Source organism: Meles meles, chromosome 8 (genome assembly GCF_922984935.1).
Source record: "Meles meles chromosome 8, mMelMel3.1 paternal haplotype, whole genome shotgun sequence".
In the NCBI taxonomy this organism is placed as follows: domain Eukaryota; kingdom Metazoa; phylum Chordata; class Mammalia; order Carnivora; family Mustelidae; genus Meles; species Meles meles.
Window position 1 is genome coordinate 55,220,531 of NC_060073.1, and position 13,631 is coordinate 55,234,161.

General features: G+C 43.1%; 1 protein-coding gene and 1 long non-coding RNA gene across 2 annotated transcripts; one reads left to right on the forward strand and one right to left on the reverse strand.

The window, feature by feature from the left end:
• Positions 1-7,299: 7,299 nt before the first annotated feature.
• Positions 7,300-9,495, reverse strand: LOC123949999. Its single transcript, XR_006820114.1, has 3 exons — positions 9,280-9,495; positions 8,979-9,073; positions 7,300-8,121 (listed from the first exon to the last, which is right to left on the reverse strand). It is a non-coding gene; the product is annotated as an uncharacterized LOC123949999 (long non-coding RNA).
• Positions 9,496-9,585: 90 nt separating this feature from the next.
• MRPL17 (mitochondrial ribosomal protein L17) lies at positions 9,586-11,108 on the forward strand. The gene is made up of 3 exons (XM_046017801.1): positions 9,586-9,800; positions 10,135-10,203; positions 10,547-11,108. Exons 1-3 carry the CDS (start codon positions 9,627-9,629, stop codon positions 10,820-10,822), a joined length of 519 nt encoding a protein of 172 aa, XP_045873757.1. The 5' UTR covers positions 9,586-9,626; the 3' UTR covers positions 10,823-11,108.
• Positions 11,109-13,631: the final 2,523 nt, after the last annotated feature.

Sequence of the window (13,631 nt, forward strand, 5' to 3'; positions counted from 1 at the left end):
GGGAGGTAAAACAGTGAAACAAGAGGGGATTGGGAGGGAGACAAAGCATAAGAGACTCTTAATCTCACAAAACAAACTGAGGTTTACTGGGGGTGGAGGGGGTTAGGGAGAGGGTGGTTGGGTTATGGACATTGGGGAGGGTATGTGCTATGGTGAGTGCTGTGAAATGTGTAAGCCTGATGATTCACAGACCTGTACCCCTGAGGCAAATAATATATTATATGGCAATTTTAAAAATGTTAGCCAGTACAAAAATGATATGCATTCACAGTACCCAAACTTTAGTCAAAATCCAACAAAGGAACTTTGTGGTATGCAATTTTACCTCAATAAAGCTGTTTGTTTGTTTGTTTGTTTGTTTGTTTGTTTGTTTTAAAGCCAAATAAGGGGCACCTGGGTGGCAGAGTTGGTTGAGCCTCTGACTCTTGGTTTCCGCTCAGACTGTGATCTTAGGGTTATGAGATTGAGCCACATCAGCATGGAGTCTGTTTAAGTTCCTCTCTTCCTTTCTCTCTGCCCCTTCCCCTCAACCCATGCATGCACAGGCTCTCTCTTTCTCAGATAAAACTTTAGGAAAAATAAAGAGCCAATTAAGACATTTCTTCCATGAGTCTGAATAAATGTTCCTGATTAACTCACCTTCAATATATATTGCTTTTCCTTTTAGATGCAACATGAAACTATCAGATATAAATAATTCTCATCTCCTAATTCCTGAAATTATATGAAATATGCAACTTTCAGGGGCAAGAATCCCTGTCCCCTCAAAAGTTCTTCTAGCTGCACTAAGAATCAAATAACATGAGACATATTAATAGGAGAAAATCAAATTTAATAGGGTATATACAGGGAATCCACACAGACTGGAATTCCAAAGACAATAGATAGATAGATATAGAGATACAGAGATATAGATAGATGATAGATAGATAGATAGATAGATAGATAGATAGATAGATGATAGATAGTTCAGAATGATATATATCATTCTGAACTAAGGAGAAAGGGGTGGGGATCTGGGATTTCAAAGGAAAGTAATGCATTTCACAGAGTGGTAAGAAGAGCAGATGGGCAGTTGGGATGATGGCAGCAGAGTAGGAAGAACTTAGAGTCTATCAAACCATCCTAAATGCCCCAGAAATTGACCTGAAGACTGGCAGAACAAACTCCACAACCAAAGGTAAGATAAGAGAAAACACTGAAGAAGGTAAGACGTGTGGAGACATGGCTTGCAAGAAAAACAGGTAGTGTTTGCTGCAGTGGGGAGAGAGCCAGGGCCACAGAGATGGGCAAGATACAGACTAACATATGGGAATGCACTTGGGAAATGAATTCCCATAGCAACTGGCTAGGAAAATAAGAGGGGCTGAATTTTCTGACTTCCAGCAACCAGTGGGTCTTAAAGCCTAAAGTTGTTTATGTATTTATTTTTTTAATTTTATTCATTTGTCAGAGAGAGAGAGAGAGCTCATGAACACACACAAACAGGTGAAGTGGTGGGCAGAGGGAGAAGCAAGTTCTCCACCGAGCAAGGAGCCTGATGTGGGGGACTGCTCCCAGGACCCCAGGATCATGACCTGAGCTGAAAGCAGAAGTCTAGCCAACTGAGACACCCAGGTGTCCCTAAAGCCTAAAGTTGTAAAGGTCACTGTGCTTGGCTTGGGAGAGGCCAAAGGCACTGGGACTGCTCTTAGAGAGAACACAGGCAAACAGCCCACAGACTTTCAGCCTGGAAACAGCAATCTAAAGAGAGCCTAGGGCACACAGTGGGATGATTATTTGCTTATCTCCAAACCCTTCCCAGAGGCAGTGTTAACAGAGAGGCCCCTCCAGGAACAAAGGAACTGGCAGCTTCCCTTTCCTGCTCCCCAGTCTTCAGCATAAGCACAGGGTCACCAGCAGAAACCAGCAAAGCACCTAACTTGCTTACATCAGGCCCTGATCCCTTGCATTCTAGTGGAACTCTCCCTCCCAGGATGCTTGCCTCGGTACCAGTGGGAGGGAGGGGACTCCCCCATAGGATGGGCCCAACCCCTGCCAACACCTCTTTTCCCAACATGGGAGTTTTATGAGGCGTTGGTTCCTGTGGCAGCATGAGTGATAGGTCTCATTTCACAAGCAGACGAGGGCACACCTAGTTAAAACTCATCATATTCAGGCCAGGAACCAAACACTGCCCCAGAAGGGAAGGAGAACATCTGCAGATGACTGGCCTGCAGGATAGAGCATCCAGAACACAACAGCAGAGCACACACAGGGCACACACTTGGGAACGTTCCTGGAAGCACCAGACCTTGGGGAACAGGAGACACTATACTGCAGGGCACTACAGGACTTCTTCAAAAAGCCATTACCCTCAAGAACAGGAGATGTAGCTGACTTTTCTAACACACATAAATAGGCACAGAGACTTAGACAAAATGAGAAGACAAAGGAATTTGTCCCAAATGAAAGAAGAGGATAAAGCCACAGCCAGAGATCTAAGTGAAACAGATTTAAGTAACATGCCTAATGGAGAATTTAAAGCAATGATCATAAGGATACTCACTGTATTTGAGGCAAGTGTGGAGGACATCAGTGAGACCATCAACACAGAGATACAAGATAACACAGCAGAGATAAAAGGCTCAATAAATGAACTGAGAAACATGCTTGATAGAATGAAGAGCAGGCCAGAAGAAGCAGAGGAACAAATTAATGACCTAGAAGACAGAGTAATGGATGGTAATCAAGCTGAACAAAACAGAGAAAAAAGAATTATACCAAATGAGAATAGACTTAGGGAACTCAGTGACTCCATCAAATAAAATAACATTCCTATTATATGAGTCCCAGGAGAAGACAGAGAAAGGGGGGCAGAAAATTTATTTGAAGAGATAATAGCTGAAAACTTTTCTAATCTGAGAAAGGAAACACATATCCAGATCCAGGAGGCACAGAAAACCTCCAACAAAATCAACAAAAGCAGATCTACACCAAGACATATTGTAATTAAAATGACGAAATGTAGTGAAAACGAAAAAATTTTTAAAGAAGAAAGACAAAAGATAGTTACATATAAGGAAAACCACATTAGGCTATCAGCAGATTTTTCAGCAGATGGAATCATTGAATCACTATATTGCATATCTGAACCTAATATATCACTGTATGTTAACTATAATGGAATTAAAATAAAATAAAAAGTAAAATAAAAAGGACAGGTGTTTAGTAATGAGATGTTTGCCTTACCATACAGATAGGTAACTCAGATAAAATGTTTAAAATGTTTAAAAAAATGTATTTCTGTTAATAATTCTTATTCTGGGAAAGACCCCCAATTTAGATTTTTCTGCATGACTAAGGGAGGAACAAAACTTTCTCTTGAGCCCACAGGGTCTCAAGTGTCTTCAGCTGAAAATAACCCACATGCCAAAGTGGCACATGGGGAGGAGGGTGGGTGTCCTGAACACCTTCATGACTGAGACATGAGTGAATAAAGATACTTACTAATTTTTTTTTTCATTACTGAAATTAATGAAAACACAGAACACATTTGTAGAAGGTTATTTCCCAGCATGATTGTGTGTGTGTGTGTGTGTGTGTGTGTGAGAGAGAGAGAGAGAGAGAGAGAGCCAGTGCAGGCGTACATGCACAAACGGGGAGGGGCAGATGGAGAGGACAGGAGAGAATCAAGAAGGCTCCACACTCAGTACAGAGCACAGAGCCCAATGCGGGGCTTCATCTTAGAACCCCAAGATCATGACCTGAGCTGAAATCAAGAGTCCAATGTTTAAACGACTGAGGCACCCAGGCACCACCCCTAGCATGCTTTTTAAAAATCTTGAATATTTTAATTCTAAGACAGATTAGATAGAAGGATTTTTAACTCAGGGAACAGTGTATCATAATAAGATTCAAGATGGGCAAAAAGAATGACTTTATTTTTTAAAAATGAGAGACGAGTTGTCATGAAAAGTGAGGTGGGAAAAAAGAACCAAAATGCTATTTCTACTACAGACATATTCCTAGGCAAATCAATTTTAGAAGAGACATATGGAGGTTTAAGACCTGGTTAAAAATTACCTTAAAATTATCCATACCATGGGACACCTGGGTGGCTCAGTTGGTTAGGTTAAACATCTGCCTTCGGCTCAGGTCATGATCTCAGGGTCCTGGGATCAAACCCCGTGTTAGGCTCCCTTCCTGGTGGGGAGCCTGCTTCTCCCTCTCAAACAAAAAAATAAAATATTTTATGGAAATTATCCATACATGTGTATCTCCTGCAGAGTCAGTTTGTACCCCCAAGGGTATATATAACTCCTTTAAAAATAGCTTTCCTAGAATATAAATACTATGAATGCAGGAACTGGGTGTGATTTTTTTTTTCACTGCTTTTGTTGGATATTTTCTGTTTGCCTCCCTAGATTATACTTTCCATCCCTCTCTGTCCCAGTCTGTATATCCTGACACTGAGCTTCTTGCCTGAAATAATACATTTTTTTAATTTGTCTCACCCTCCTTCTGCCTATAAAAACCTTCCATTTTATACAACCCCTCAGAGCTCCTTTCTTTTTGCTAGATGGGATCCTGCTATATTCATGAATTATTGAGTAAAGCCAATTGGATCTTCAAATTTACTCAACTAAATTTTGCTTTTTAAACAAGCAATGTACCTAGCCACATAGTAAATCCTCAATAAGTACCTATCAAGTGAAAGACAAAGGGAGGGATAAATAATTGTTCCAAGTAAAGGTAAAATCATCCAGGGACACAGACAAAAAAAATCAAAATCAAATTCTCTTTTTTAAACTTGTATTAAAAAGACTTAAAAAAAAATCACAGCACTAGGCTAGAAGTAGAGGAGTAGGAGTGGGAGAGGAGATGCCTGAGTCAGAATCCTTCCCTGACCTTGAAGAACCTTATAATCCCAGCAGCAGGCAGTTCATCTCACTAATAATACAAGGAAATGAAGCTGGGAGGGGAAAGAACACCACATGAAGAGAGTAAGCCAAGTGGAAAGAGCTAGTCATCATTTCCAAAGGGAAACATCACCACAGATGGTTGTGCTGATTTCTGTCCAAACTCCATGTCTCTCTACAGCCCTAGACCACCTCAATTTTAGATGCTTATACATCAGCAACTTATCCTAAATTCAACTGCTTAGAAGGTGTCTTGTTTCCATTTGGGGTGTGTTTGACTTATGATTATCCTCAATATCCCGATGATTCAAATAGTGGGAAACTCATTTTAACTGATTCTAATATGATCACAATCCTATCTGATACCCGACATGGGCTCTATCTTTGTCTAATCCTTCCCAAAACATTGGATCCAAAGAGGTTTTAAGACTCTGACCTGAAAGTAAAACACTTATCAAGAACCAGGATGTATGATACTTCTAGACATTCAGGATTCTAGGGACAGAACCACAAGCTGGCTTAGGGTCTAACTGACAATGGTTTTCCACCATCATTACCGCATCCCTTCCTGAACGCCCTGCACTGGCTCCCAGGACATTGTTTCCCGGAAGCTTCAACAGAATAGGATGCAGTCATTCAGAGTATAGAAAAGAGATGATTTCTCTACTTAAAACACTTCTGACACCAAATATGTGGGTTGCCCACAATAGGCAACTCTCTAATTCTTTAAAGACACCAACAGGGGGTCCTACAAGCCAATTCTGATACTAACTACCTGGAGTTAGCACAGACCCCACAGGTTAAGGGCTCAGTCTCCCACTTCAAGTTACAATTGCAAGTCCCAGGTTGTCACCTACAAAATGGGGTTTCCCATGAACACCTCCTCAAATTTAATAATTTGCTAGAATGGCAGGAAAGTACTTTCACTTACTATTGCTGGTGTATAAAAAGGTACAACACAGGAACAGCCAAATGGAAGAGATGCATAGAGCAAGGTATATAGGAGTGGGGAGGGCAGAGCTCCCATGACCTCTTTGGGCATGCTAAACCTCCAGACACTTCAGTGTGCTCACCAACCCAGAAGCTCCCCAAACCCCATTGTTAGGGATCTTATGCAGGCACAATTGACTAAATCACTGGACACCGGTGATTAGGTCAATTTCCAACCTCCCCAGAGGAAGGGAAAGCACCAACTCTCTAAGCACTCCAATCACATTGTTAGTTCCTCCGCTAACCAGCGCCCCCTCCTCCAAGAGTCACCTCATTAGCTAACTCAGGTATGGGTGAAAGGGGCTTTTATGATAATAAAAGACACTCTCACTCCCATCACTCAGGAAATGTTCCCTCTGTGATAGGAACTTGGACAAAGACTGCACACACACATACATACACACACACATTATATCACAACATCACAGTGGGGTTCTCTGCAGTAGTGCAGGCCAAGTCCAACCCCCTTCTTCCAACAGAAGCTATGAAATTTCATGTATAACAGTTTTCTGTACACTGGGGTCTTTCTTTTTTTGTTGTTGTTTTTTATTGTTTATATTTTTTATTGTTTACTGGGTTTTTTTTTTTTTTTAATTTGACAGACAGAGATCATAGGCAGGCGGTGGGGTGGGAGGAAGCAAGCTCCCTGCTGAGCAGAGAGCCCGATGTGGGGCTTGATCCCAGGACCCCAAGACCATGACCAGAGCTGAAGGCAGAGGCTCAACCCACTGAGTCACCCAGGCACCCACTGGGGTCTTTCTTCTTCAGCTGCTGCAGACCACTGCTTGGGACCACTCTCCTCACCTCTGCCAGTCTAGCTACAGTCACTACTACCACCACCTCAGGGGCTCTCAACAGTTACTCCAAGTCCTGGCTCACCCAGAATACTCAGATTCATCTGAGTACTTTCCTTGGAGACTCAGCTGGACACTCAGAGCCATTTGGTATCTGGTGAGAAGGAAGGAGCAATCTGCCCTTCTGCAAGCATAAGGAGGTGAACTATCTGTAAAGGATTTTAAAATAGTAATAAAACTAGGGGCACCCAGGTGCTTCAGTTGGTTAAGTGACTGCCTTCAGCTCAGGTCTTGACCCCAGGACCGCTGGGATCCAGCCCCAGGTCTATCTTCCTGCTCAGCAGGGAGTTTGCTTCTCCCCTTCTCCTTCTGCCCCCCCCATACGCACTCTTTCTCAAATAAATAAATAAAATCTTTTTTCAAAAAAGTAATAAAACTAACCAAAAGTCAACCTAATTTTTTACAGTACATTTTTTAAATTTAATTTCTTTTCATTGTAACAGAATTCATTGTTTATGCACCACACCCAGTGCTCCATGCAATACATGCCCTCTATAATATCCACCACCAGGCTCCCCCAACCTCCCTTCCCCTGCCCCTTCAAAACTCTCAGATTGTTTTTTATCACTTTACACAACAATGCTAAACAGTGTTAGTGATACAATAACCCTCACATAAAAATATTTTTTGGGTCTAAATTCTAGTTATTATGCTGTCTTCTGAGTTATAATAATATCTATGTAAGCTTCAAATTATCACTTTTTAAACTAATTCACCAACAAATATTTTATTCTACATGAAAAGTTAATTTGAGGAACTATCAGTGACACAGTCAAATTTGGCCACATATGTTACTTTTCACAGTAAATTCATAAGAATTTATGATCTTCCAAATTAACTTCTGGTGCACTTTAGACTCTAACCCTTCTAGCAGAACATAGCCCTACTTTTAAAATAGCAAATTTAAAATAAACAATTTTAGTTGCACAACATTTTTCTTTTCCAAATTATTTTTTTCAATTAAGGTAATGTATCAGATGAGGCCACACACAAAAATATCTGTAACCACTAGAATAAGTCTTGAACAACACATAGTAAAACACCAAGGTTTAAAATTGTTCCACGAATACTAGCTCACAGAAACTGGAGAAAGCTATTAACTATGCAACAACAAAATGTAAGGAAATTGACAGAAAGAAAGAATCAAATTTAAAGACTGCCAGAAGAGACAAGGTATGATGGCTTTCATGGACAAAAATAATAAAGGACAATATTTGGTGCCGTACGTTTTCACAAGGTGGACATTTCTTCTAAAGCAATGCATCAAATGATGTCAGTGTCAGTTCATCTTCTCTTGACTTATGCAGAAGAAAATCTTCACAAGATTTTATCACTAGGGATTTATGATGAATTTTCAATTGCAGAAATCCTAAAAGCTGTAAGAATTGATCCCAAAGAAATATGTCACAGACAATATTGCAATTTCTGGAATTTATTGTGAAACAAGATTTGTATAAATCTATGCTAACGTATCCATATGTTTAAGACTTTTCCTAACTTCTTCAGACAAAAGAAACTTCTCAAAATTAAAATTAACAAGAAGTGTTGTCTGGTCACCTATGAGCAAGGATAGATTGACAAATCTAAGTGTGCTATCTACTGAACATGAATGTGTTGTTAGTCTCCAAAAGCCCTAGGAGACTAATACCTTGGTCTACAATTTATTGTCTCATAATCCTGAAGGATGAAAGTCCAAAATCAATGTGACAGCTGGGCCATGAATTCTTTCAAGGATCTAGGGAAAATTTTGTTCCATGTCTTTCCCTTAGTTTCAGGTGTTTTCCAGAAATCCTTGGCTATCCTTGGCTCCCAACTGCCTAACTGGGATCTCTGACTTCTCGGTTACATGGCATTCTCCTGTATGTCTCTAGTCTTCACATGGTTGTCTTCACTCTGTGTGTGTGTCTCTGCACTTGTGGTTTTTTGTTTTTTGGGTTTTTTGAGGACACCAATCATTTGGATTAGATGCCCACTTTACTCCAGTATGACCTCATCTTAATAATTAATTGCAACTGCAATAACTCTACCAAATAAGGTCATATTCTGAGGGGAATGCTGCGGAGGTTGGGAGGGGTTTGGGCTTAACATCTTTGGGTTGGATCATGGGAAGACACAATTCAATCCACAACAAGGAGTAATTTTGACAAAGTGCACATTTGCAGACATTAAGACTCAAAAACATAAACTAGAACGCTACTGAACATTAAAACAAATGCATAGGTATGTTTCTCACCTTTTCAAAAAGTACACGGACATAATTAAAAAGCATTACGCCATTACTTTTCCTTTGACTGCTGCACTTTCTAACTGGGATGGATACTCCATGTACTTTAACAAAAGAAAATGTTCAGTTAACTGCGCTTCTTTTCCGAGCATCACTGTTATTCATTTCCCCATTATTACGGAAAATAATTTTGTGACAAAAAGACACGCTCAGGGTGTCAGACACGCGGACTCGCCTCGCTCGGACCTTGCTAGGCCAAAGGCTACAGCAACCTCACCCCTCCAGGAGTCCCTTCCCCTCAGAGACTCACTCTCCCAGAAGGCTCCGCGGCAGAGCTTCCCGTCGCCCTGGAGGCCACAAGAAAACTGACGCAGCCCAAAAGAAACTCGATGGCTGCTTCATCCCGCACAAGGGGGCGCCTGGTTCCCCGGTCAGACAAGGAGTGTCTGAGGACCGCCCCGCCCGCCTCCCCTGGAAGAAGCCAGCACTTCTCCGCCCTCCCCCAGGTTGCCAACGAAGCAGGCTCTGATACTCATGCGCAAACACGTCCACCACGCACCTAGGTAAGGCGCATGCGTCCTCCCTAAGCCGTCTTCTCGGCTACTCCTTTCGCGTTTCCAGTTCCGGCCTCACAGGGGCGGAGAGAAGCTAGGCAGTATGCGGCTGTCAGTTGCCGCCGCCATCTCCCATGGCCGCGTATTCCGCCGTCTGGGCCTTGGTCCAGAGTCCCGCATCCACCTGTTGCGGAACTTGCTTACAGGCTTGGTGCGACACGAGCGCATCGAGGCGTCATGGGCGCGCGTGGACGAAATGAGGGGCTACGCGGAGAAGGTGAGGGGCGGGGCTACGCAAGGCGAGTGAGTTGGGGCAGGACCTTTCTGTCCGCCGCGAGGCTTCTGGCCTGGGAGGCTGCTGGGCTTGGGGGACAAGTGGGATAGCCCTGGCAGTCCCTGCCCCAAGTCTGAATCCCCTAGCACCCTGAGTTGACCCCTCTCCTCCGGCCTCTCAAATGGACGACATGTTAGAGCTGCGGAGTTAGGAGTCGCCTGAGTTAAAAGAATGGTTTGCTAGTGGAATGAATGGGTTGCGGTCCCGCGTTAGAGAAGCAAGATCGGCCCCTCCTTTATTGCTCGGGTTGGATTAGTGATATGATATGTCTCCTCAGCTCATCGACTATGGGAAGCTGGGAGACACCAACGAACAAGCCATGCGCATGGCAGACTTCTGGCTTACGGTGAGTGCATCCTATCTCCCTCCCAAATCTGATCCTTTGCTCCCTGTTGGGGAGGGGGTGTTAAAGGAAGGGGAAGCTGGGCAGAATTAAGCTAAAACACTCACTTGTGGACAAATATCGTGAACTAAATTAGAAACGTGTATCTTAAGTTAGTTGAATGTTACGTGAATCAGCCTACACAAATGCCTGTAACCCCTCAGTGTAACTTTGACTCTACCGCGTTAGGGGGTGGGAGAGTTTTGTGTGAATGTGTTTGGACCCTACTTTTGGAAGTGCTGAAAGTTAAATGTGTCTCCGCAGTGTTGCCTGACTCTGCTCTTTCCTGGATACTCTCCCCCTCTAGGAGAAAGACTTGATCCCAAAGCTGTTTCAAGTACTGGCCCCTCGTTTCCAAGGTCAAAATGGGGGCTACACGAGAATGCTGCAGATCCCAAATAGCAGTGAGCAGGATCGAGCCAAGATGGCAGTGATTGAGTATAAAGGGAACTGCCTCCCACCTCTACCCCTCCCTCGCAGAGACAGCAACCTTACACTTCTAAACCAGCTGCTTCAAGGGTTGCAGCAAGACCAGAAAGCAACCATCCACGGCCCCCACACAGCTCAAACACCAGGTATTTAACTGGGACCAGAGGTTGGTGTGGCACGCTCATCAATGCCCATGATCACAGGCTTTTGGAGCTCTTTTAATCTCTAAGAAGAACTGGAGCTAGAGTTGTTAATGGACGGTCTTAATGGAGACAAGAAGCTTCTGAGGAGCCAGATACTCATCTCTTTGCAGTAGATAAAATTCCTTATATGAATATGTGAATGTATTTGGGTTTTTTTTTCTGCCCTTGGGATTTCTGGAGAATGAGAACTATACAAATGCTCAGTCTCTGTGAGTTAGTAAATTCACTGCTAATGTTTCTGGCTCTTATTCTGAGTTTGTTAGGTTAGCAGTTTGGTGTTTTGTTTTGTTTTAAGATTTTATTTATTTATTTGACAGAGATCACAAGTAAGCAGAGAGGCAGGTGGGGGCGGAGGTGGGGGGAACGAGGCTCCCCGCTGAGCAGAGAGCCCAATGTGGGGCTCTATTCCAGGACCCTGGGATCATGACCTGAGCCAAAGGCAGAGGCTTAACCCACTGAGCCAACCCACACCAGTGGCCTCTTGTGGCCTCTAGGGTGACAGGAAGCTCCACCGCAGAGCCTGCTGAGAAAGTGAGTATCTGCCACCCAGGAGCACTAGCAGTTTTGTTTTTCTTAATGCCAGTTTTTATGGGGCTTATATCCTATAATTCCAAACTGGCCTCCAAAGGTGATTGAGTTTTGACATCTCGCATAGAGACTGAGCCCCTGGGATTTCTTAGAGAAAGATTTCTTCCTGACAGGCTAGGAGAGTGAACATCTAGAACTGAATCTTCCATAATAATCTGGTACCTTAGGAAATTCCAAGGAACACTACAGCTATTCCTCTTTCTAGACAGGATCACATATTACCCTCATGTGCTCCCCTCAGCTCCAGATAGGCCTCAGAGGAGAGGATCTGAGGACTCAGATGTACCACCTTTCTGGCCAAAGGGGTGGAAGCATTCAGTAAAGGATAAGCTCCTTCCTTTTGGAGTGGGAGTTGGGGGTTGGGGAATAAAGAGAGGGTTGAGGTGGGAGGAGGGTTAGGAAGTTAAATGTGCTGGGAATTTCCTGGAAGTTTTTATTGTTGTCAAACTGGCCTTCTCAGGGAACTCAGAAAAGGGAAATCCGGCTTCAGAATAGCCAGAGCATATGAGAAGTAGGAAGCTCCTTGATATCCACTAATTATTGTGAAGCCAGACTTAGTCCAGCCAGACTTCCCATTCCTCAGGCTCAAAGGTTTGACTAGGGTAGTAATCATGGAAAACTTGGAACTATCATCCCTGCCTGAACACTTGACAGAAAGGCTTGACAGTTCCCATATCTCCAGTACAGTGAAGAACGATTTTTATCTTAGGCTGGAACTTCAGAGTGTATTTAGCCTGCTAAACCCAACCATTGTCAGAAAGTAAGGGTGAAGGTGGAAGGGGTCACTGGTGTAACAGGTAGATATTAGCTTCAGGGACAGAGCTGTTCTGTTCTGTTTCACTGCAGGTGCTCAAGTCTTAAGATTCATCTGCTCCCAACAGGATTCTCCGATCTCTTCCCTCAAATTTGTCCTTCATGCTACTGCCAGAAAGCTCTTTCTGACATATTTTGAGTGACATATAGTAGACACTCAAAGCATTTATTCAGTAAACCTACAATTCTGAATGCTTCCCTAAGATTCACCTCCTTCTTGTGGTCTTGGCATGAACATTCACCTCAGCTAGATATCTTGGGAGTCATTCCTGACTCCTAGAGAAAGTACTTTCTTTGAAATTAAAACTACATTTGTTAAGTATTACCATAGGTGGGTTATGGCTTGACTCTCAGCTTTTCCTCTTAGTCCCCAGAAACAGACCTCCCTTTGGGGCTTTCAGCAGTTCCTTTAATGTTTAACAAGCATCTGCTAGTATCTAGCATCATTTTAGTCACTAGGGATACGATCTTTATCAAGTGTTTGGCATTATGTCTGGCCCTAGGCTAGATACTAAGAATCTAAAGATGAGAAGAAACAACCTATGCCATCAAGGAGCTCACAATCTAAAGCAACACTTCTGCCACAATGGCCTCATGAGACACTGCATCTTTAATATTTTGGCCCATAAAAGAGTACGTAAGTCCTAGAATGTTTATTAGAGGCTCAGGGATAGCATAAGGGATATAAATAACAATGTATCCAGTTGCTAATCTGGCCTATAAATGGTTATTTTTCACCTTAGTGCACTATGCCCTCAAACCCATCTAAGTACCTCTTTAAATTGTAAACCCCCGCAAGAGGGGCTCAGATACAGTGGAGTTCCCGCTCTACTTTCAAAGGTTCTCTGTCTCAGGCTCCAGTTCTTTACAACAAGATTGACGGCTATGTCCACTTCCTTCAAAAAAAATAACAAATTTGGGGCGCCTGGGTGGCTCAGTGGGTTAAAGCCTCTGCCTTCGGCTCAGGTCATGATCTCAGGGTCTTGGGATCGAGCCCTACATCGGGCTCTCTGCTCAGCGGGGAGCCTGCTTCCTCCTCTCTCTCTGCCTGCCTCTCTGCCTACTTGTGATCTCTGTCTGTCAAATAAATGAATAAATAAAATCTTTAAAAAAAAAAAAAATTCACTCCAGCTTCAACAAACCGGTGACACAATATAACCCCAATATCCAAAGGAGACACAGCTGCAAAAGCCAAGCTCTGATTGCTTACACTCACTCCACAGTCAAATGAGCAAGTCTTGTTGGTTTTCTTTCCATAACGTTTCTCAAATCTGCAATCACCTCTCCCTATCCTGAAATCCAAGACATCTCTATCCTGGATTACTGCAAAAGCCTCCTAACTTGCCTCCCTCCATACTG

Coding starts and splice junctions, on each gene's coding strand:
- MRPL17 (XM_046017801.1), top strand. CDS start 9,627: ATGCGGCTGTCAGTTGCCGCCGCCATCTCCCATGGCCGCGTATTCCGC. Junction 9,801..10,134: donor TGAGGGGCTACGCGGAGAAG/GTGAGGGGCGGG, acceptor ATGTCTCCTCAG/CTCATCGACTATGGGAAGCT. Junction 10,204..10,546: donor TGGCAGACTTCTGGCTTACG/GTGAGTGCATCC, acceptor CTCCCCCTCTAG/GAGAAAGACTTGATCCCAAA.